The sequence below is a fragment of the Prosopis cineraria genome, unplaced genomic scaffold (genome assembly GCF_029017545.1).
Source record: "Prosopis cineraria cultivar Desert tree isolate PC_DT_omini unplaced genomic scaffold, ASM2901754v1 PC3, whole genome shotgun sequence".
In the NCBI taxonomy this organism is placed as follows: Eukaryota; Viridiplantae; Streptophyta; class Magnoliopsida; order Fabales; family Fabaceae; genus Prosopis; species Prosopis cineraria.
In genome coordinates this window covers 14,992,007-15,017,483 of record NW_026555334.1, presented here as the reverse complement: position 1 = coordinate 15,017,483, position 25,477 = coordinate 14,992,007, and the positions used below count along the sequence as shown (strand labels likewise).

The window sequence follows — 25,477 nt, the reverse complement described above, 5'->3', positions numbered from 1 at the left end:
AAAACCCCAAATTCACATCAACTCAAAAGGGTAACAACACATCACGTTTAAATATTCTCATAACCAATCCAACACATAAATAATACAACAACATCAATTGCGCTAGTATCTCAACCTCTCACAACCAATTCATCATAGACACATCATTCAAGGCTAAGATACTCATATTTCAGGCAAGTGACCTCAAAATAATATATGATCCTAAATTGGCATAAAAATTCATAAGTTATTCGCTACAATACCAAAAAAAGGGGAAGAGCTATACAAACTAAGATCTTCAATCCTTGATAGTCCCTTCCTTTCTTTTGCTCCTAATGGAGCCCTCACTTATAAATATAACCATAGAATAAGATAAACATCTCAATAACATAATAACTCACAACTATCAATTAATATACACAACTGTAAACAAATAAAGCTTATATATATAAAAACACCATTTAGCATATTCAAATATAAGCATTTGTATATCTACAAATCGTTTTCATACTATAGCATGATCATTCAATCATTCGACCCTCTATATCACCCAAACTGAAACCAAAGGCTCTTTTAGACCAAACGCACATGCATATTGGCCTGAACACACCTTCAATGATAGAATCACCCAACTAAAAGTGTCCTATCCCACTTTTAAAATATGGTTTTCCCCTATGAGACATGATTTGAGGTGTCGTTACTTTAACATCACATCACACTTATGCTAAGGAGCATAAATCTCCAACACCGTACCCCATATAGGTACTAAGGAAATAATATCTAACACCGCACCTTACTAAGCACTAAGAAAATAAATGCCATATGAATTTCTACTACTCCTTCCTATGAGTGACACTCCCCCTATCATGATCGTGCTCAGTCTTCTCATAAATGTCACATGCTTGTACCCAAATCATAATTTACTCATATAAAGATACTTCATAAATTCATTGTTTTAAAAGTCATTTTCCATACACGATATCCTCATTTCGTAATATGCAACACTTTCAAATACATGTATGCAAAATTACATATTCATTCATAAATAGTTAAGCACATAACCAAATAAAGTGAATTATTCGATTACCTTAATCCTTTTGTCACAAGAATGGTTACTATGGTTGAATATGTGCTCCATAAGATCTACTCACATATCAACACTCAATCAATATTTAATCTACACCATTAAATGCTAATCATCAATTATCACTCTAATTAAACCTCTTTATTACTACATTTTAGGTACCCATTGTGAACACTGTATTTTGTCCAAGCATTTTTTTAAATTTAATAAAAGTAATAATAAATAACTAAAAATATAAAAATAAAATTTAATCCTTTTTAGGATTATATTTTAACAAAATTAAAAAAAAATCTTGTTTAAATCTTTTAAAATCTCTCTCCAAATCATCCCAATCATTCAAAATATTGGGAGTCAACTTTTAAGAGTTAAATTTGTCTCCTTAAATCTTATTTTTCATTTCAAAATATGTATATATATACATGTGTGCGTGTGTGTGTGTTAATCAAAAAAAGAAGAAATTAGAAGCCATATATATATATATATATAAGGTTGGGTGAAATGCTGTGCATTTCACCATAGCCAAAATGAAGAAAATTTCACACCTTCGGTGCAGGAAGAAAAAAAGCAAAAAAAGATAGCCACACAGCCATGCAAAACACTTTGAGCTAGACACAATAGCATGCACACACGAAACACACAGAAAGAAAGCAACTCTAAGAGGACGCACATACGGAAAAAAACACACAGAGAAAAACACAAAAATGCAGAAGGAGATTAGACACATGTATGCACAGCAGAGTAGAGTGAGAAAGGTGAAGCACATAAGCTCTCTCCTCACATACAAGCTCTTCCTTATTTCTGCTTTAAAAGAGCATGAAAAAATAGAGCACCGAGAGGAAGAGGAAGTAAAGAGCATGAGAAGCTTGGACAGAGATGAAGAACGTGAGAAGCAGAGATGGAGAAGGGAGGAGGAAATGGAGGAGAGAAAAAAGAAAAAAGAGAGAGAGTTGGACAACATTTGAGTGAGAGACGGAGAGCGAGATGTAACATTCTGATTTTTATATAATAAAGAAATTGTGAAATTTAGGTTTTGAGGAAAAAAAATGATAATAATAGGAATTTATATTATTTGAGGTTATTTAGAAATGATATTATGGTTAGGTATTTAATTATAAATTTAAAAATTTAAATTTAAAATCACATAAGCAATATTTAGTTAAGATATAATACATAAATAATTTTTTATTGTGTGTTAAAAAAAAAGAAGGTAGAAGGAACAAAAAAAAAAGGGTGGAAGGTTGTTGTTTCTAAGTCCCACATTGGTTAGATAAGGGAAGAGAAGAGGTGCCTTCATGTATAAAAAGGAGGGGGTGTGTGCATTAGAAAGCATGAGAGGCTAAGATGCAATTTAGAGGAAATTCCAACTTTTGGCCCAAAGGTTTGAATAATTAAATTCGAACCTATAGTTTTTTTTTAATATAATTTTGGGACCACAATCCCATTTTTATATTATTTTTCTCTCTTCCTCTCACGTTGCTCGGCGTTTTTCTCGCAAGGGGGGATTATTTTCTTTTTCTTCAGGTATGTTCTAACTTTCCTGTTTAGATTAGCATTTAAAAATTTATTTAATTACAAAATTAATTTTATAGTTATTTTCTAAATAATATTAGCTTTCTAGTGATATGATTATTTTATAGGATAGAGTAAATATTCTGATTAAGATTTTTTTTCTATAGGATAGTTAATCTGATGATATGATGGATTAAAAATATAGGTTAAAACTCTTAGGGATATAATAAATATTATAGAATACTTTCTTGAGGTTGAAACTCATGTTTAAGAATTTTTGAGTTAAAATCTAGATCTATATGGTCGATTTTATGTGGAATCTAAGATGTAGGGATGAACCTCTGATTATTAAATATTTATTTAAGTATGAATAGGTATTTTTGAGGTTATAGAAAGGTGATTTGAGGCTTCAGGATAATTCTAAAACTTTTAATTTATTTTTGGGCGAATTTTTAGAATATAGAAGGATGAAATTGTGATTCTAGAAGTAATTTGAGGCTTAAAAATAGTTTATTCGGGTACGAGAATTTTAGAAAAGAATTTGGGAAGTTAAATGAGGCATAAATCTTAAATTAGTGTTAATATAGATTATAGATCTAAGACTTTCTAACTCTTTAAATTAGAGTTATGTATTTTAATGTAAAATTAATACATAGTATTATGAAATAACTATGTAGATTGTGTTGACAATATAGTGGTGAAAGAGGAGTTGTGAAGGGGAACTTGTTATTCAAGACACAAGGTAACCATTATTAATGTATTGTGATGGGTGTGTTTGTGAATGGTTATGTGTTGTTTTGTTGTTTGGAAAAATTATGAATTATTGAAAATAAATACTATATATACTTGTTTGAAATTATTGCCAAGTGGGTTAAAAATTTACTTTTGTTTATCATGATGAGATATTATTGTTCGGATATATTTCTGTTTGGATATTTGAATGATGCATGACTTGTCAGGGTAGTTTAATGTATGGTGTTAATGGGAATTTCTGTTCGGTTAATTATTACCACGTGGTAAGCCCTCATTGGACCCAATGAGTGGTGTGTCGCTTGGTCCAACTCACCTTTGGCCGGGTGATTTGGCGTCCGAGCATGGTGAAAGGAGGATATAAGGTGCAGTCATGCAATTAAATACTTGTTCGGTTTGTTTGAAAATATTGTTCGGTTAAATGTTTTGTGTGCCCACTTAGCAATCGCATGATTAGTTACATCCGCATGCATCATTACATATTAATTTTTGGTTACTGGGACTTTTAAGTCTCATTTCCTGTGGTTAATATTTTTACAGGAGCGAGTCCGGCCGAGAAAGCACCAGAGGTGTAACTATGGTGTATGAAACACCATCTTTTATGTTGCCTCTTATTTTGGATTATACAATGTATCTTGTGCCAACTTAGGACATATCTTCTTTGTGAAGCATGTAAACTCTAATCCTTTTTATTAAAAGTATTTATTTGACCAAGAGGATTATGTTTTTCTCTCTTGATTCATGACCTAATTTAAATATCATGCCATGAGGATCCTGACTGTCCCTCATGGTTCTAATTGCTTTTTTGAGATATTTTAAGATCTGTGGTATATTGTCTTGGATGTATCATGGTAAGAAAATTTTCTACCATGATGATGGTTTTAATAATTTGCAAAAAATCGGTTTGTATTTTTGAGGGTGTTACATATTGGTATCAGAGCATCATGTTTCAAGCCTCTATTTTAGTAATACTTATTTAAACTTTTGTTTGAAACTATTACTCGTGTGAATTTAATATGTATTTATTATGTGTGGTGCATTGCATATAGTCGGTTGGCAATATACATTGTTATGGTGCTTCTCATTGTATGGCCATTATATAGCTAGGCTAATTTTATTATTTATATCTTGTATCCTTTAGGAGGGGAGAGAAAATGCATGTTACTCGCAATAACTTAGGATCCCAACATGAGCACCCACCACCTCTACCGCCAAATGAGGAGCCTGATTTGGCGGAATTGAGAGTGCTTGTAAAGACGTTAACAGACAAGGTTTAAAAATATGAACAAGAGTTGACGGAGCTAAAAAGACAAAGTTCGTTGAGAATGGAGATAGGGCTCATGTTGAGAGTCATGTAGGGGAAGGCAGTTCCTCACATCCTATCATTCTGAGGGATTATGAGCTTAGAAGGGAGGAGACTAGGTAAGAGGAACAGAGAGCCCCACCAACCATTATTGATGTGTGGGAAACTGTTAGGAAGTTTAACCCTCCCACGTTTAATGGTAACCTTAAACCATCTGTGGTAAAGGAATAGGTGAAAAGACTCGAGTCCATCTTTTGAGTAGTCACATGCACCAATAATTAGAAGGTGCAAGTAGTATTAGTGCTTCTAGTAAAAGGAGCAAGAGATTGGTGGGAGACAGTGGGACCCAAGGATGATTCGACACTCACATGAGAGGAGTTTAAGGGAAAAAAAATTGTTCAGGCACTACTTTTCATCAAAGTTAAGGTCTGAGAAGGAAGCTGAGTTCCATGTTTAAGCAAGGGAACCTCGATGAGGACACATTTATTGCTAAGTTTCAGGAGTTATCTAGATACTCCACGTACCTGCAATATAGGGATGATTCTGAATGGAAGGCCAAGCGCTTATTGGAGAAGGCTAGACCAGAATTGAGGGAGCAATTGGCTCATCTAGATATCCGAGATTATGATGAAATGTGCATAAAATTGCAAGTAGTAGCTCACAGTAAGAGGGAAGTTGAGAGAGAGAAGAGGGGGTATTCATATAGTAGACCCCCAACCTATCCCCAACCCACAGGAGGTATTATGAAGAAAAACCATCAAGGTTCGAGTAGCTCATGGAACCAGGGAAGGCAGAAAGGTCCATTTCAAAAAGGCCAAAGACAGAGGAGCTATCATAGTGGTTATCACGAATCATAGAGGGGCCCAACAATATCTACCCCTGCTCCGAGTACAGTGAGCTCTCAGCAGTGCACTAAATGCGGGTGCCGTCATTTCAGACAATGCTGGGTTTGTTACATTTATGGGAAACCCGGTCACATTGCAAAGTTTTGTGGGGACAATCAGGACTCAAATACGAAGAACCCTTCCCAGCATCATACTGTATCTAGCCATGTGTTTTCCCTTACTCAGGACACGATGAATTCCCCAGATGCCATTAGAGGTAACATCAAAATCCTTCATCATGATATTGTTGCACTGTTTGATTTAGGTGCTACACACTCTTTTATTTTTAAAACTTGTGTAAAGAACCTTGATTTTCCTGTGTGTATTTTACCTTTTGATATGAATGTGTCTACTCTTGCGGGAGAATCTGTGAGGACCGCTAAGGCATGCCTTAACCTAGTGGTCGAGTTTAAAAATAGGAAAACAACTATGGACTTAATTATCTTACCTTTGAGAGGTATGGATGTAATTGTGGGAATGAATTGGATGGGTGCAAATGGTACTATCCTAGATTGTAGAGAGAGGTGTATGTCTTTATCTTTTTGTCGGTGACTCCAGTCGAGACTCAAGATCATGTTTTCTTGTCGGCGACACAAGTTGATAGATATATGAAGAAGGGTTACCAAGCCTACATGGTTTTCTTCTCTATCCAAGCTGAGATTGATGAAGGCGTGAAGAATATCCCTATTGTCAAAGAATTTGCAGATGTATTTCCAGACGAAGTCTCTGGTTTACCCTCGAAGCGTGAGGTAGAGTTCTCAATTGAATTGGTACCTGGTACAGGGCCAATTTCTAAGGCTCCTTATCGAATGTCCCCCTCAGAGTTAGCAGAACTGAAAAAGCAAATTAAAGAGCTACTTGAGAAGGGTTTCATCAGACTAAGTGTTTCACCTTGGGGATCTCCAGTTCTTTTTGTAAAGAAGAAAGATGGAAGCCTTCGATTGTGCATTGATTATAGACAATTGAACAAAGTAACCATCAAGAACAAATATCCACTTTCGAGAATTAATTATTTGCTAGATCAGCTTGTAGGATCAGCAGTTTTCTTGAAGATTGACTTAAGGTCAGGTTATCACCAATTGAGAGTAAGAGCGGAGGATATACTTAAGATAGCATTTCAGACGAGATATGGGCATTATGAATTCATGGTGATGTCGTTTGGACTTACAAATGCTCCTGCGGTATTCATGGATTACATGAATAGGATCTTTTGACCCTATTTAGATAAGTTTGTAGTAGCGTTTATTGATGACATTCTTATTTATTCAAAGGATGAGGAGGCTCATGGCGAGCATTTAAGAATCGTCTTGCAAGTTTTGAGGGAACATAAGCTTTATGCTAAATTAAATAAGTGTGAATTTTGGCTCCAAGAAGTAAAGTTTTTGGGCCATGTGTCCAGAGACGGAGTTGTGGTGGATCCTAGTAAGATTGATGCAGTGATGAAGTGGGAACAGCTAAAATCTGTGATGGAGATACGAAGCTTTCTAGGTTTAGCAGGTTATTATCGTCGCTTTATTAAGGGATTTTCACAAATTGCGATGCCCTTAACTAAGCTGACTAAGAAGGATGCCCCATTTATTTGGACTGACAAATGTGAAGCTGCTTTCCAAGAATTGAAAAAGAGGTTAACCACTACTCCAGTATTGACTATTCCTGACCCTGTGGTGCCGTACACTCTGTACACTGATGCTTCTTTAAAGGGTTTAGGATGTGTTTTGATGCAAAATGACCGAGTGGTTGCCTATTCCTCCAGACAGTTGAGACCACACGAGGAAAATTACCCTACTCATGATTTGGAGTTAGCTACAGTTGTGTTTGCTCTGAAGATATGGAGACACTACTTGTATGGATCTAAGTTTCAAATCTTCAGTGACCATAAGAGCCTGAAGTATTTATTTGATCAAAAAGAGCTTAATATGAGGCAACGACGATGGATGGAATTTCTGAAGGATTATGACTTTGAATTACATTACCATCCGGGTAAGGCTAATGTGGTAGCTGACGCCTTAAGTAGAAAGACTATTCATGCTGCACATTTGATGGTTCATGAATATCATTTGTGGAACAGTTTTCATGATGTTCCAGTAGATGTGATTGAACATCAAATGGCCGCACTCCAGGTAGCAGACTTTGAGAGCAAATTCTGGGAAGATCTCAGAGTCTCACAGCAGAGTGATGACTACTTAAGGAATATAAGGAAGGAGATAGTGGTAGGTAAGGCCCCAAATTTTACCATCTCTGAGGACACAGTGATGAAGTATAAAGGTAGAGTTTATGTACCTAATGATCCAAGATTGAGGAATATCCTTTTAGAAGAAGCTCATAGGAGTAAATATACAATTCATCCCGGAATAACTAAAATGTACCATGATTTGAAGCGAGGTTGGTGGTGGCCAGGAATGAAGAAAGATGTAACCGAATTTGTTTCTAGATGTTTAACGTGTCAGAAGATAAAGATAGAACATCAGAAGCCAGCTGGAACACTGCAACCGTTAGATATTCCAAAGTGGAAATGGGATGATATTTCCATGGATTTCATCACTGGATTGCCAAGAACACCCTCGAGTAAGGATGCTATTTGGGTGATAGTAGACCGACTCACCAAATCGGCTCACTTTTTGGCGATCAAGTTTACCTCTACATTAGAGAAATTTGCTGAGATATACATTAAGGAGATAGTTAGAATTCATGGTATACCCTCTAGAATTGTGTCAGATCGTGACCCAAGGTTCACTTCAAACTTTTGGGGTGCGCTACAGAAGGCTATGGGTACCAGACTGAGTTTTAGCACCGCATACCACCCCCAAACAGATGGACAAACAGAGAGGACGATTCAGATTTTGGAGGACATGTTGAGAGCTTGTGCCATTGAACTACCAGGTAGTTGGGATAATCATTTGCCATTAGCTGAATTTGCTTATAATAACAGCTATCATTCTAGTATTGGGATGGCGCCTTATGAGGCCTTGTATGGAAGGAAGTGTAGATCACCTTTGTGTTGGACAGAATTAAGTGAGAGGAGTATCATTGGTCCAGAAATTATAGAGCAGACCACCCAGAAGATTGCAATAATTAAGCAAAAATTGCTAACCGCTCAGAGCCGACAGAAGAGCTATGCTGATAAGAGGAGACGGCCGTTAGAGTTTGAAGTAGGAGATCATGTATTTTTAAAGGTTTCTCCAGTGACAGGCATTGGTAGATCCATTAAGGCAAAGAAATTGACACCTAGATTTATGGGCCCGTATGAGATCTTGGAGCGAATTGGATCTGCTGCATATAGAGTTGCATTACCTCCACAGATTGCAGGTATCCATAATGTGTTCCACGTATCACAGTTGAAGAAGTACAACCCGGATCCCTCCCATGTTATTGAACCTGAAGAAGTAGAATTGAGGGAGAATTTGACCTTTAGATCCGAACCGAAGCGAATTGAGGACTTTAAGGACAAACAACTACGCAATAAGACCATCCGACTCGTGAACGTGATTTAGAAGGGTGGAGCCCTAGGTGATGCTACTTGGGAAACCGAGGAGAGTATGAGGCGAGATTATCCACATTTATTTGCTTAGGTACATAGTTTCTAAGCTTACCAGCATTAAATTTTGAGGACAAAATTTCTAAAAGGAGGGGAGAATTGTAACATCCTGATTTTTATATAATAAAGAAATTGTGGAATTTAGGTTTTGAGGAAAAAAAATGATAATAATAGGAATTTATATTATTTGAGGTTATTTAGAAATGATATTATGGTTAGGTATTTAATTATAAATTTAAAAATTTAAATTTAAAATCACATAAGCAATATTTAGTTAAGATATAATACATAAATAATTTTTTATTGTGTGTTAAAAAAAAAAAGAGAAGGTAGAAGGAACAAAAAAAAAGGTGTGGAAGGTTGTTGTTTCTAAGTCCCACATTGGTTAGATGAGGGAAGAGAAGAGGTGCCTTCATGTATAAAAAGGAGGGGGTGTGTGCATTAGAAAGCATGAGAGGCTAAGATGCAATTTAGAGGAAATTCCAACTTTTGGCCCAAAGGTTTGAATAATTAAATTCGAACCTATAGTTTTTTTAATATAATTTTGGGACCACAATCCTATTTTTATATTATTTTTCTCTCTTCCTCTCACGTTGCTCGGCGTTTTTCTCGCAAGGGGGGATTATTTTCTTTTTCTTCAGGTATGTTCTAACTTTCCTGTTTAGATTAGCATTTAAAAATTTATTTAATTACAAAATTAATTTTATAGTTATTTTCTAAATAATATTAGCTTTCTAGTGATATGATTATTTTATAGGATAGAGTAAATATTCTGATTAAGATTTTTTTTCTATAGGATAGTTAATCTGATGATATGATGGATTAAAAATATAGGTTAAAACTCTTAGGGATATAATAAATATTATAGAATACTTTCTTGAGGTTGAAACTCATGTTTAAGAATTTTTGAGTTAAAATCTAGATCTATATGGTCGATTTTATGTGGAATCTGAGATGTAGGGATGAATCTCTGATTATTAAATATTTATTTAAGTATGAATAGGTATTTTTGAGGTTATAGAAAGGTGATTTGAGGCTTCAGGATAATTCTAAAATTTTTAATTTATTTTTGGGCGAATTTTTAGAATATAGAAGGATGAAATTGTGATTCTAGAAGTAATTTGAAGCTTAAAAATAGTTTATTCGGGTACGAGAATTTTAGAAAAGAATTTGGGAAGTTAAATGAGGCATAAATCTTAAATTAGTGTTAATATAGATTATAGATCTAAGACTTTCTAACTCTTTAAATTAGAGTTATGTATTTTAATGTAAAATTAATACATAGTATTATGAAATAACTATGTAGATTGTGTTGACAAAGATAGTGGTGAAAGAGGAGTTGTGAAGGGGAACTTGTTATTCAAGACACAAGGTAACCATTATTAATGTGTTGTGAGGTGTGTTTGTTAATGGTTATGTGTTGTTTTGTTGTTTGGAAAAATTATGAATTATTGAAAATAAATACTATATATACTTGTTTGAAATTATTGCCAAGTGGGTTAAAAATTTACTTTTGTTTATCATGATGAGATATTATTGTTCGGATATATTTCTGTTTGGATATTTGAATGATGCATGACTTGTCAGGGTAGTTTAATGTATGGTGTTAATGGGAATTTCTGTTCGGTTAATTATTACCACGTGGTAAGCCCTCATTGGACCCAATGAGTGGCGTGTCGCTTGGTCCAACTCACCTTTGGCCGGGTGATTTGGCGTCCGAGCATGGTGAAAGGAGGATATAAGGTGCAGTCATGCAATTAAATACTTGTTCGGTTTGTTTGAAAATATTGTTCGGTTAAATGTTTTGTGTGCCCACTTAGCAATCGCATGATTAGTTACATCCGCATGCATCATTACATATTAATTTTTGGTTACTGGGACTTTTAAGTCTCATTCCCCGTGGTTAATATTTTTACAGGAACGAGTCCGGCCGAGAAAGCACCAGAGGTGTAACTATGGTGTATGAAACACCATCTTTTACGTTGCCTCTTATTTTGGATTATACAATGTATCTTGTGCTAACTTAGGATATATCTTCTTTGTGAAGCATGTAAACTCTAATCCTTTTTATTAAAAGTATTTATTTGACCAAGAGGATTATGTTTGTCTCTCTTGATTCATGACCTAATTTAAATATCATGCCATGAGGATCCTGACTGTCCCTCATGGTTCTAATTGCTTTTTTGAGATATTTTAAGACCTGTGGTATATTGTCTTGGATGTATCATGGTAAGAAAATTTTCTACCATGATGATGGTTTTAATAATTTGCGAAAAATCGGTTTGTATTTTTGAGGGTGTTACACGAGAAAGGACTGAGAGAGAAGAGAAACTAAAAAAAGAAGAAGGAGGAGAGACTGAAAAAAAAGACCCAGAAACGCAAGAGAGAGAGCCAAAAATGAGAAGTAGAGATAGAAAAGACAAAAATAGAGTAGAAAATTGAGAGCCAAGGACACATAAGAGAGAAAGAAGAAGAGAAGGACTAAAACTGAAGGAGAGAGATCGAGAGACTAAGATCAGAAGCAAAAACCAGAGCATCGAGAATGAATGAAGATGAGACTAAGATCAGAAGCAAAAAACAGAGCACCAAGAATACAGAAAGAGGAGACTGAGATCAGAAGAAAAAACAAAGCATAAATAGGAGACGCAAGAGAGAGACCAAGAGTGAGTGAGCAAAGAAAAAAAATAGAGCATAAGAGACACAAGAGAGAGACAGAGAGTGAGAGATAAGAAGGAGGCCAAGAGTGAGAGAGTAAGAAAAAAATAGAGTAGAAAAAGAAGAAGGAGAGAGCACAGAGAGAGAGACCGAGAGTAAGGGAGAGAGAGAAGAACAAGAAGAAGAAAGGTTGTAGTGTAAGTCGAGCCCAGAACCCGATGTGGATCAGGACTGAATGCTTCAAACACGTTTGATAGGTTATCCTTAATCGGTATTGGGATGTGTTTCTGGTGCAAGTGGGTTCGTTTTTGTTCTTCCCAATAAAGGAGGTAGTACAGGATGATATGGGATTTATGCTGTGAAGGTTAGGGAATTAATTCTGAGAAAAATATTTTTGAACTTAGACGAGAGGTTGGAATTATTTTGAGGTAGAAGGAAGCTGTAAAACAAATATTGTGGAACTCCTGAGGGAAGGCAGCTATGTCATGCAATATTGGTTCTGATTCTTCTTAGTGGAGAGCCAAGAGCTTAGAGGATGAGCTGATCAAAAACACCATCCTTGGTAAGATTTCTCTCTTAAATTTCTTTAGTCACAAAACTAGTTAGTTGTTAATTTACTCCATAAACTCTTGAGTATATTTTGCTTCAAATATCAGTAATCAATATGTTTATAAGTTAGTTCTTCTAAATGCCAAAGCTACTGGTTGTTTTTATTATCTTCTTTATTTATTTGCATGCTCATTGTGTCACCACTGGAAAAGAGTTCCAATTTTTTTGGATAAATTTTGAATTTTGTAATTAAGATCCAATAAAAATAAGAGAGTATGTATTTATTTGTTACTTATTTGTTGTGTGAAATTTTAAGAATCTTCACAGGTATTTAAAATGATCCTATATCACGAAAATTAATAAGATTTTGCAAGTATGAAGATCTAACTCGTATATATTAATATGGGTTCCAAAAGCCCATCATTAAAATTAACTCTTTTTTATATAATTTAAATCAATTAAATATTTAAGTCTAATAAGAGATTTCAAGAATCTTCGTAAAGATTTAAATTAAGTACATTATCATAGGGGATAATAAATCCTTGCAGATGATGTGATTACCACTTTATATATAGTAAATAAATAAATAATTTTTATAAATAAAATTATAAACGTTTTTAATAAAATTAATTAATCAAATTAAGGTGTTCAATCTTTTGGTCATATGAGATTTTTGAATATCCATAGACCTTTAGAATAATTATCTTATTGTATGAGCCAATTAGGCTCTACAGGTATAGCGATTAAATTTTCAATCATAAAATATAAAAAAATAATAATTTTAAAATATTTTATTTTCAAAAAAAATAATTACCCTTTACCTTTTTCTTATTCCAAAAATTTAAAAGTAGAGAAAATAATTGAAATTAAATCACTTTTTGTAATTTAAAACACACATATCAAAATTTCAGAAATTGTTTTATTTGCAAAATAGTGAATTATTTTTAATTAATTTCTCTTCAAAAAATATATTTTCACCAATAATTTTCAAGCCCAAACTACGTGGATTTTGATTCCAATTATCGAGTACGTAGGTTTTAGAGTCAGATTCTGAGTCAAGTCCTCCCTTATAAATAAATAAATATTTCTCACTTGATTCTTATCATTTTTATATCAAACATATGAATATAAAATGGATAATTAAAATAATTTTAAAACCATATTAATATAGCACAATAAACTTTAGGTAACCGTTCTGACGAACGGGTGTTGTGGGATACCTAACACCTTCCCCATACTCAATCGACTTTGGAATCTATTTTTTATTTTTGCAAATCATCCTTATCCTCTTTTAATTGGTTTCCCAAGATTTTTCTTAAAATTTTGGTGGTAATTCCTTGTTCCAGCCGATTCTCACCGTGAAGGCTGGAACCTTCGCTCACATGCCGTCCGCGTCGCATTTTTCGGGTGCAATACTCATTATATTCAAAATCCCATTTTAACACTATCAATACTTCTAACACACTTGATGAATTCCATTTAACACTCACACACACTAATAACACCAATTCTTTGTCCATATTGTTTCAAAACTCCTAAATTTTACTTTGGGTTTGTCCAAACCCTAACGAAAAATTTTAAATCACCACACAATCCAAAAATCTAGGTTCGGAAGCTAGATTTAACTCCCCAAAATCTTAACTGAGCTAATAGATTCAATCAAAACCTAAGGAAACATAAAATCAATCATGCATTACCTCAAAACTCAAAAATTTCATATAAATGAGAAGGGAAAAGAGGAGAGGAAGCTTACCCAAGATGAATCTTGCTCAAAATGCCTCCAAATCTTCCTTCATCGTCTTTCTCGTCTCTCTTCCTTTCCTCTTTTGAAATTAGACTCAACTCGCTTTTGATTTATGTTAGAAACTGATCGTGTGTCGCAATGCAAGGTACATGCATTGCGGCACATGGCACAATAATGCCATATGCCATTTTGTCTACCCTCTCGTACCCAGTTGACTCGTATACTATCTTAGCTCATTTTCCAAATGATCCAAAGGTCCAAAAACCTTATTAAAGTCCCAAAAATATTATTAATTCATAAATCACTTATTTTGACTAATATGCCCTTCTTAAACACTCAAAATTTTAGAGATTGCAACTCAAGATGTTACATGATCTATTACTCCATCGATGTTAACACCACAATTTGCATAAAATACAATGCTAATTATCATTAATACAAGTGTTTAAGCATCAATCACACCCTAATCCTAGGGTTAGATTAATTAATCTCATTAACCTAAAACACTTTCCATATACTTAAACCTCAAGCTTTTCTAATCATCATCATTGTTAAGCTTTTAAATTATCATTATTACTGCCATCAACTTACAACTTTAGGGTTTTAGATTTAGCCTACCCTTGACATTTCTACTATCAAAACAACCTCATAAACACTTATCGATCATCAAATAATTCCAAAGATTCAAACCCCATGACTGGAGCCACTATAGATATGAAACCCTAGCCCAAAAGACCCAATCAAAATGCCCAAATGATGCTCCAACCAAAAGCCCTAGCAAAGCAAGTTATTTTCACTTCTCACTTTTCTATTTTTCCTCTCTTTTGTTTTGCCTCTCAACAAAATGTTTAATTCAAATTTTTGACCATGCATTACAGTGCATGGCACATATCAGGGAGCCCTTACTTTTAGTCCAATAATTTGGACCTAGTCTGACCCAATATCTATTTTGTACTCTATAATTAACCCTCATACATGATTCGAGACCCAATTTTAATAATAATTAAGTGCCTAAATATTTAATTAACCTCTAATAACCTCAATCACAATTTTTCCTCAGTTAAAACCTCAATTTAAAAATTAAGATGTCACAACTATCATTTTAATTTTCTTCACTAGAAAATAAGAGAAGTTTAAGAACATTCACTCTATTTTAAATAAAGTCACTTATAAAAAATATTGGAGGGAGTATGTAAGATATTCTTAAAAATTTAACTTGATCTTTTTTAATAAAAATTACTAAAATATTTATGAATTTTATTTAAAAATTTTCACGTATTTAATTCATTTAAGTGGAATTTTTACTTTAAATTTAAAACTTAAAACTTAAAAGTAAAGGTTAATAATTTTAATTAAACTATTACTTTACTTTTCAAAGAAATTATGATTCTTAGATTTTAACCACCTTACCTAATGTATATGGCTCGATTAAAAATTCTAGTAAATGCTTGGATCTATAAAATAATAAGATTTTTTTTATTTTTACTTTAATTTGGTCACTGCTCACTAGAAGCTTTTTTGTTCATATATCGAAATTCGAAAAATAAAGTTATAAATAATATGTTTTTTTAATAAATTTTAATGTGTTGTATGATTTTCCTTCCCTTCAAATTTACCCCTTATGTTATGAATAAAATTTAAAAAGAATAGAAATGAGAAGAAAGAGAAGGAAGCAACTTAGACAACAGAAATAAGAATAATTTCTCTTATACTCTTTTTCATACATATAACACTAAAAAAATATTAAAATAGAGACAAAAATTAGAGACGGCCCAATTTTCATCTCTAATAGAGACTAATTATATTTTTAGAGACAGATTTAACTTTAATAAATATTTTAAAATACAGAAACATATTTCGAGACAACTTATATACATCTCTAGAAAAAACATCACAAATTCTATCTCATCTTCTATCATTATTCATTAAAAATTTAATTTTAAAAAAACTAAAATGTTAGAGACAAGTTTAGAGATGAACAAATTTCATTTCTAAACTAGCCATCTCCAAATCCATCTCTAATATTAATTTTATATTTTTTTAATTTAGAGACTGAATTTGAGATATATTTTTTTATATATTTAGAGACAAAAATTTAACCATCTCTAATTCCCTCTCTATATTTCTTTAAAATTTTATAATTTTATTTTTATTAATTTAGAGACTGAGTTAGAAACAACTAAAATAAATATATTAGAGATGAAGTAATTTTTATTTCTCAATGTGTCTTTAATTCAAGGCAGAGACAAATTTAAATAAGGACTCATTTTTAATTTTTTTTAATTTTTTAATTATCAATTATTTTAATACATGTTTGAAATATATTAAAATGAAAATTAATTTTAAAAGATGTAGAAAAAATTTCATCATTGTTTAGTGAGATTCCCATTCAATGCAAACAATAAAAATTCAATGTTTGTATTTGAAAATATTTGTCTTTAGAATTTATAGAATATTTAAAAATATTTTGTATGTCATTTAAATTTTTCTCTTCTTCTTTCTCTCTTTCTCAAAGTTTAACCATTCTCACTTTCTAAATTTCAATTTAGTATTCTTTAATTTATTTTATAATCATAATTAATTGAATGTTTTGTCTCTTTTGTGTTATTCATATTTTTCTTTAGTAATTTTTTAATTATTAACAATTTTTTACCAAATAACAAAATTGTCTTGAAAGAAGTCACTAACAATATTTTATAACAACACATTAACATAAGAAAATAAAATCAAAACTCCAAAATATTTATGAAATTGAATATTAAGAAGAATTAATAAAAATACATTTAAAATGACTATAGATAATATTTATATGACAAGAATTAATTATTTTCATGAAAAATATCATTTTTATGCTAATTATATATATATGAATAATTTTCATTTTCAGCATAGGAAGGAGAAAATAAAAATAAATTTTGAAGTATATAAGAAAATAAACTATTTTATTAATATATAGTATAACTTAAAATTATATAAATAAAATAATATTTAATTTATGATAAATAGAATTATGTATTAATATATATATATATAAAACATAGTATAAAGATTTTCAATTTTAATTTTCTTCCATATTAAGTAAATTTGATAAAAAAATAATTTTGTTTAAAATATTTTTTATTAAATTTTAAAAAATAATTGAAAAAATTGTGAATAAAATTTATTTGTAAGAAAAGAATGGGAAACATTTAACCATTTTGAGAGAAGATAAAAATTTAATTATTTATTTATTAATTTTTGAGAATAATATGGAGAAGATAAAAATAAAAAATATTTAATATAAATTAAAATAATTCATATTTTTGAATAAATTATATATTTAATTATTTTTCATTTAAAAAATAATATTTTCATTTTAAAAATTTTTTCATTTTAAGTTCATTTTCCTGAAAAAAATAATATTTTATTAAAAATATAATATAAATAGTCATATAAATAATTTTATCATATTAATAATTGAAAATAAAAAAATTTGTGCATATCTTTTTTAATAGTATAATATTTTATATATGTGTATATAGTTAACATATATTTAATTTTGCGTATAATAACTGTTTGTTTATTTTAATTTAACTAATAAAAAAGAAGGATTTAAAGTTTAGAAGATGGGAGGCCAAGGGATTAGACATTGGTCTTAGCATATTTTGTAACAAATATGTAATGTGTAAGTGGTGACAAGTGATATGGCATGAGGTGGCGACATGATGCATGACATGGCATTGGTTGACCCACATATGGGCAGGAGAGTTGGCATGTGTAGATGCACATATGATTAGTGAGATGTCAAGTGATGTGGCACTAACATGGAGGTAGATAATGAAGAATTTAGTTTTCATTTTTTTAAAGACGAATTTAGAAACTATTTTACTCTATCTCTCATTTCATATAATTTTTATAGCATTTTATAGGAATGAATTTTTTCATGAAAATTAGTGATGGTATTTTTTATTTAGTGACAGAAAAAATATATCTCTAGTCAGCAACGATTTGAAAAATCTATCCCTAATTATTTAGCGATATCCCTTTTTGAGACACTACTATATTTATCTCTAAATCCATCTCTACTTGTTTAGAGATGAATTTTTACTAGTTAGAGATAGATTATTGTGCATTTCAAAACAATATTTTTTTTGTAGTATAATATAATATAAATGGCATGCTTATTTATAGGTATAAACTTGCACCAAGAGTTGTGCAAATAATAATAGTAAATAAAACATAATCAACATTTGTAATGGTAGAAGTTTTATGATGGGGTGAAGGATAATCTTTACATTTATGACACCTTACTATTATTATTGTTGTTGTTGTTGTTATTGTTAGCAACAGCAGCTGCTGCTGCTCCCTTACTGTTATTTTTCTCATTTCACGTGTTGTCCAACTATTCAACAAGTCAGTTCAAATCAACAATGAAATGAACGCACTCCCATACAATATAGCTTATTTTTACTATGAAAAAAACTCCATATAGAAAATGCGAACCCACATCTGAATATATTGAAGTGTACTAGGGCATTGTTGGGAGAACGAGGTAAACAGTTATTTTTTGAATAATGAATACTGAAAATTTATAGATATGATTTATTAATTTTCAAAACCAATAAAAAACTCATCAATTTTATTTAAATTATAAAATTTATATATAATAAAAGAATTATTAATTTTTTTTATTTTTTTTCAAAGTATAAAGCTAATTTTCCTATAAAATAATAGGTTGAGGAAACAACTTTAATAAAATTAAATAATTTATTATTTATTATTTATCCTTACAAAAAAAATTGTATAACTATTAACATAATACAAAAATATTTGTAATCCAAGTGAAATTTGAATAGTTTTATTTAGAGAATTTATATGGATCTAAAAAAAAATTCAATCCATATAGTTTGTCCTATGCATGCTCCTTGAATTTCATTACATTTATTATATCAGGTAAAAAAATAAAGTAGCCCTTATACTCTTGTTTTGATATCCTAAACTTATTTTTTTATATAATATTTTTCTTTAATTTTTAAAAATATTGCTATTAGGCTCCTACTATCAACAAGAGTTGATTTCAACTTAATTGACTAAAAATTGATAGAAAAAAGACAAAAAAAAAAAAAGAAAATGACCAAAAACTTACAGTAAATGATCTAAAAAACAATGGCCCCAAAAATTACAGAAAAAGATTAAAAAAATTATTAGCCCTATTTTGTAATTTTTGATGTTTTTGTTTATCATTTTTTAGTCAACTACTTCCTCCATCCTTATATATAAGATGTTTTTAATTGAATTACATAAATCAATAAAAGTTTATTGTATAAAAGCACAGTAACATTTCAATTTTACTCCTAATTGAATAAAAGGAAAACATAGTTTTTAGTTCTTATACTTTACTTACATTTTACTTTTGATCCCTATACTTTTTTTTGATATTTTAAATTCCAACACTTTTGTTTTTCATTGTTTTTTATCCCTCTATATAAAGACTTTGGAGGGACCAAAAATAATAAAAAAAATAAAAATGTAGGAACTTAAAATACTGAAAAAAATATAAATGGATTGAAAGCAAAATGCAAATAAAATATAGGAATCAAAAGCTATATTTTTTTATAAATAAAAAATAAATCTCTTTTTTTAAAGTAAATTAATTAAATTTTTTTTAATTTAATAAGAGTATAATGATATATTTATTAAAAAATATATTATAACTTCTTATAGATAAAAAAAACTTTATAAATTTTTTTATATATAGAGACAAAAGGTAACGTTTAAACTTAAATTTTCGTTGACTATTGGATGGCCATCACAAAAACCAAATATATATATATATATATATATATATATATTGGGTCTCGAACACACGAGGACCTGATCAATAATTCAGAAGTCCATTTACTCTTTTATATTTTTGGGTACATAAGCCGTTGTGTTGAAGGCAGTTAAGCTGTTGTGTTGAAGGAAGTTAAGATGATCCGATATTTACCTAAAGCCCGCGGTAGCATATTACACTCAAAAAGTTCATATATTTGCATGGAATATAAGAAGAATTGAGCATTAACATATTAGAGTCACAGGCTGGTTAAAAAATTTTAGAGATGGTAATTCGAATCAACCCCAATTCACACGAAAAAATTAAAGCCGTGCTTGATTATACGAGCTTTTTTAAAGGGATAAAATACTTTAAGTTCGATTCAAATAAACCCAACCTCTAGAATTTCTGTCTCCTTGTGCATGTAAACTAAATAATTTTGGTCAAATTTAATGAGCCAGTCCAAACTCGTTCAAAAAAAATTAGGGTCAATCGGAGCTCCAACGAACTAAATTACCACCTCTAAAAAATTTGCTTTGAACAGGGAGGAAGCAGATTAGTGTTTTCTTTTATATATAAATATATATATAAGAGTTCCCAAGTAATGAACGAATAGACGAATTAATATTATGAATACCACCGTACGTTTTATGGAATACCAGGGGTGGAATAGCTCTGGCTAGTGCCTACGAAGTGCCATCTACATCAAAAAGACCAGGAAGCAGAGTTTGCTCCGAAAGCAACAGCACTGGGATCTGAAAATGTGGATCAGCAAGTAGCAGACCTGCACAAGAATTTATGTTGCTGGCTCTGGCTCTGTACATGGCACCACCTCGCCTTATCCCTCAATTCCTCAAACGCTCTCATCGTCTCCACATCGTATCCCCCAGCAAACTGCCACCCAACAAAACACACAACACACGTTAACGTTATTGTCTGTCCACACAATACCCAGGACCAGACCAGACCAGACCATGGTCCCTTCATTTCCTTTTTTTTTTTCTTATTATTATTATTTACCTGATGCACACGGAATGCAAACCTAACTCCTTGCACGATCAGCTCCTCTTCTTCAGGACCACCACCTCCTGATTCTAGCCCCGCAGATACCCTCTTCATGTACTTCATCGCCAGTTTTACTGATGCCAGCTTTATCTGCCCACAACACAACCCCAACAATATTGCACGTACGACTATGCAAATATATTTATATGAGTTACCAAACCCTTTGCTTGCTCTAGTATTGTTTAATCAAATCCACCATATGAGGCCTATTTATTATTTTCCGTCATACAACAATGAGAACTAACGGTAAAAAAACATAGAAGATTAGTGCAAAAGGACGAAGTAAATTTAGGTTTCTTGGAGTTCACAACACGTGCGCATGCAGTGCTGCACAGACACACACACACACACGAAAAAGTCCAACCTTTTCCTCTGTCGTTTTGTTCCCAGCGTACTAGTTAAATGGAAAATACTGCTTGCTCAAAAGGCACAAATGTAGAATATACTAATATTTGTGCGTGCCTTTCCTAGATTATTTAGCGAATCCACCTAACATTAGATGATTATTCATGGGCAGCCAGCCAATAAATATTTATAAGTGACAAGCTAACGTATATACATGTATTTGGATCTTCTTAATGCGAGCGCGCGCATATATATATAGATAGAAATACACAATCATGGGGAAAATACCTGGCTAACGTATCCCGTATCAAGCATCCAATCCACAGGTATCTGAAAGACCTTATATCTATGCGTTGCAGACTCTCTCATCCTTGAGATATTGTAAACCCCATGCTCTAACCTGCCAAATGCCACACATTTTTTTAATTTCATTTTAATTAATACAATATCAAAAAAAAATCTAAGTTAGTTCTATGTCATGTCCCATGTCGGAGGAATTTGAAGAGAGTCCTAATTATACAAACGAGTACGCTACAAACCCCAACATGTTAGTCTCTTAAGGAGAGATTAATGACCTCATAACAAAGTGGTATCAAAATCAAATCCAAATTTACCCAATCGGTGGGCTCCTCTAATAGGCCATCCATAACAAGAACATTATTTGGTCGAGAGAGTTGTCGTAGCTCACATTAAAAAACTTTAAAAAAATTCTTAATTATATAAGTGGGCGCACTACACACTAACAAATTAGCTTGTTGAGAAGAGAGTAACATCCCGCAACATCTAACTCTTACCACACAAAAAAACAAGAAAAGTATATTTAAAATAAATGAAAAAGATAGTACTTCTCAAATAGAGATTGGATCTTCTTGAGAGCAGGACCACATGGTTGGCGAGGATCGTCGCGGAATGAGGAAGCCTCGGATTCTAACTTCTTCAGATCACAATATCCGAACGCTGCCTCTCGCAGTGCATCTGCCTTTTGCTCCGGCCATTGGAAGTGTTTCAGCACAGCTCTTTCGTCCACCTGAATCATCAATTTTCCATTAATTAATCATCACATTATCATAAGACATCATTAATAATAATTAATTATTCAAAGTTGATTGAATTACCAAATAAGACAGCTCTTCGTCAAGCCATTTAACAAATGACACCACGTCTTCAATGTTTGTTAAAGCAGCACCCTCCACCTCCTTGATCAAGAACCTTATGAAGTCTCCTTGTGTTTCCACGTCTGTTTTGATCTGTAACCAAACACAGTTCAATTTTCATTTTCCAGCTAATTCCATGTTTGTGAATGATTAGCTTTCTGATCACCTTAATTAAAGTCCGCTAATAATATCTTTGACTAAAGTTACCGAAATGTCTCTAGTTTGATTTCAGTTTGACTTCGTTGCTTCAAATCAAAATGGTAACTTAAAGGTATAGAGCATGCCGCATGGGCTTCATGCATATTTACGGTTTAAGATTGATCTCTTAGAATGCAGATTTCGAATCTCAAAATTGTCTTATCTACGAGAAGAACCCAAGACAATTCAATTCAAATTAAAGGTGTAAATGTGGGACTCAGACTGGACAGTTGATGCTGACACGACGATAGGGGCAAAGTTGTAATTATGCCAAAACTTGAATACTGTTTTACTTACAGCGTGCAGGTGAGCCGAACGGTTCTCGATCTCACCGATCATGTCTCGGGCATTTGCCGTCGTCGGAACCTCGGTCGCTGGGGAGCCTGAGTCCCGCCGGGAATGCGAATCCCTCCGCATTAACGAGTGGTAAAACTCCACCACCTCTGGCACTCTCCTCATCTTTGGCGGTCCTGACCTGTTCCCCTTCGGCAGCGGCGGAGGTGGCGGTGGAACCGCCTTGGATGCAGCCGTGCGCGGAGGAGGAGGAGGAGGTGGTGGAGCAGACTTGGATGCTGCCGCACGCGGAGGTGGTGGTGGTGGAGGAGGCTTCGGAACTACTTGCTCTGTTTCACCATTGCCATCTGAAGCATCAGAACTTGAGTCAGACGATGATGGCGGCGACGGAGGCGACGACGACGACGGTCTTGGCGGTGGTTTTGGAACTCTGGGCACACGGGATCTGACATTGGTTATCGCTGACTCGGCAGACTCCGCTAGCTCCTCCGAGTTGCTCCTGGAATGTCTGGGTTTATCCATTTCTATTTCTACTACCTCTCTCCTCAAATTCGCACTACTTTCATGCTGCTTGTTAGTATGAATATTGCTATCTTGGATTGACAAAGTATCCACGCACTTAGCTCCTCCTTTCAAATTCTTGATTAGATTGGACTTGACACAACCCTCCACAAGACCTTGAAACCTTTGTGAAGAAGAAGAAAGATCATCACCGTCTAATGCATCTCTTTTTTCTGCATGATCGGAAACCTCTTTTTTCAACTCTTGTATCTTAGCCTCCAACGTTTTCATCTTCATCTCGCTTTCTCTTCTCTCTTCTTCAACCCGACGCTTCAATTCCTCTAACTCATCTGTCAGCTTCAAATTCTCAGCCTCCAATTCCTCCACTCGCTTGGCTTTCCTCTCAATCTCTGTATCCTTGGCACTAATCTCACTCTCCAGAACAGGCAAAATCGCGACGGACTCCTTCAAGAGCTTGTGCTCGAGAAGTTCAGTCTTCAAGCGAGACTCCCTTTCGCGCAGCTCCTCCACGATACGGAGGAGCTCCGTCACGTCTGGCGGACGGGGCTGGACTTGTGCCGAAGAGCGAGGGAAGTAGGCGCCGAAAGAGCGAGTGAAAGCAGACTTGTGAGAACCTTTATTACCGGAGCCGGCGGTGGAGGACGGAGTATGCTGCTTGGCGGACGGCGGCGGCGGAGTGTCGGATTTAGAAATGTGGGAGGGCGACTTCTGGAGGCCCATGGCCACCCTGACCTTGCCAGCTACCATGGCTGTGTGCACTGTTGAGGGTACTATTTCTGGGATACGTAGGAGTTTCGCTTCAGGGTCCTCTGGTTTTCAATCTCATAGAGGTGAAACCTAACAAGATGTCCTTGTCTTGTCTCTGTCTCTGTCAGCTAGCAATTAGAAAGACAGAGGGGTGAGTCTGAAACTAGACTAGAGAGAGAGAGAGAGAGAGAGAGAGAGAGAGAAGGAAGAGGACGGAGGAGGGAGAAGGGCAAGGGAAAAGAGGCACAAAAATCGAGGAACGGTCTTGGATGCGATTTCAGGGGAAAATAAACTGCGAGGGTGAAAGAGAGAGATAGACACGGAGTAACTGGGAAGTGAGGGAACTCAACGAGTGAAAAATTGATTTTAAATCTGAGGGAAATTTATTGGAACACTTGGAACAGCAAGTTTAAACCGCCTGGTTCCAACGGTTCTATTGGTTTCCTCAATTTTATTTTTAAATTAATTATTTTAGCATTACTCTCTTTCGTTTTCATTATTTTTTGATGACTTGATATAATTAAGCTAACGGTTCCAATTCCATGACGATTCTCATCAGAGTCAAAGGGGGGTCAAATGTTGAATTTGCTGGGAGTGGCTGTTGAAGTGTTGTTGGCACTCCGATAATTTTAATTATAATTTAATTTATTCACATTTTAATTTAATGCGACTTACTCAAAATTCAACCATCATTCAAGGATTAATAATGACTACGAATCGATTTAAAATGAAGCAACGATGCGTTTCTCATATTCTTACGCAAGTTTTATTAACTCTTCAGGATTTTATTTGAAAATGAAATTAATTCCATTTCTTATTTGCGTGAGCGTATATAAGACGAAAAATAAAATAAAAAGGAGATCCAAGTATACAGAAGGAATGTATACTGCTTTCTTAGAATAAATTTGGGATTGTTTGAAAAGTTAGATAAGGAATTGGGGGGAAGATTATTTGAGTTCGATTAAAAAAAAATAAAGAAAGAAAGTAAAAATTAACCCTTTTTTTCTTTTCTTTTTCTTTTTGATATAACAACAACAAAAAAGAGCTAAGAGCTTTGATAGAAAAAACATTTAATATGAATTCAATAGGACAAAAACAAAGTCCTTCGTAAGAAAGCAACTGGAACTTCTTTCAACACTTTAAATATCTTTTTCGAAAGCAGATAATTGAGTAGACTAAATGAAAAAGGGTGGTAAATTGATAAAATATCTTAAGCATAACTTTTCAAATCGGATGCCCCTGCCTAAATTGAAAAAAGAAATTAAAAAAAAAAACTGTGCTCCAACATGATTTTTGTGGAACATCAGCATTATCCGCCAACAATAGAAATTTTATTTTACCCAAAAATCATCATCATTGTTTTAAT

The 25,477-nt window shown here is 33.1% G+C and overlaps 1 protein-coding gene across 2 annotated transcripts in view; it reads right to left on the bottom strand.

Moving 5' to 3' along the window:
* LOC129304685 (protein CHUP1, chloroplastic) overlaps positions 1 to 24,439 on the bottom strand; it is a 35,872-nt gene extending 11,433 nt beyond the window's left edge. The window contains exons 1-6 of one of the 2 annotated variants that reach the window (XM_054944434.1): positions 22,846 to 24,439; positions 22,312 to 22,443; positions 22,042 to 22,223; positions 21,485 to 21,596; positions 20,807 to 20,941; positions 20,553 to 20,680 (exon numbers count right to left, since the gene is read on the bottom strand). In XM_054944434.1, coding sequence (XP_054800409.1) covers positions 20,555 to 20,680; positions 20,807 to 20,941; positions 21,485 to 21,596; positions 22,042 to 22,223; positions 22,312 to 22,443; positions 22,846 to 24,111 — 1,953 coding nt within the window. In that variant the 5' untranslated portion in view covers positions 24,112 to 24,439 and the 3' untranslated portion in view covers positions 20,553 to 20,554. Of the gene's footprint in view, positions 1 to 20,391; positions 20,681 to 20,806; positions 20,942 to 21,484; positions 21,597 to 22,041; positions 22,224 to 22,311; positions 22,444 to 22,845 lie in introns of those variants that run through there. The other variant, XM_054944432.1, reaches the window with a different exon arrangement.
* Between the last annotated feature and the right edge of the window lie 1,038 nt (positions 24,440 to 25,477).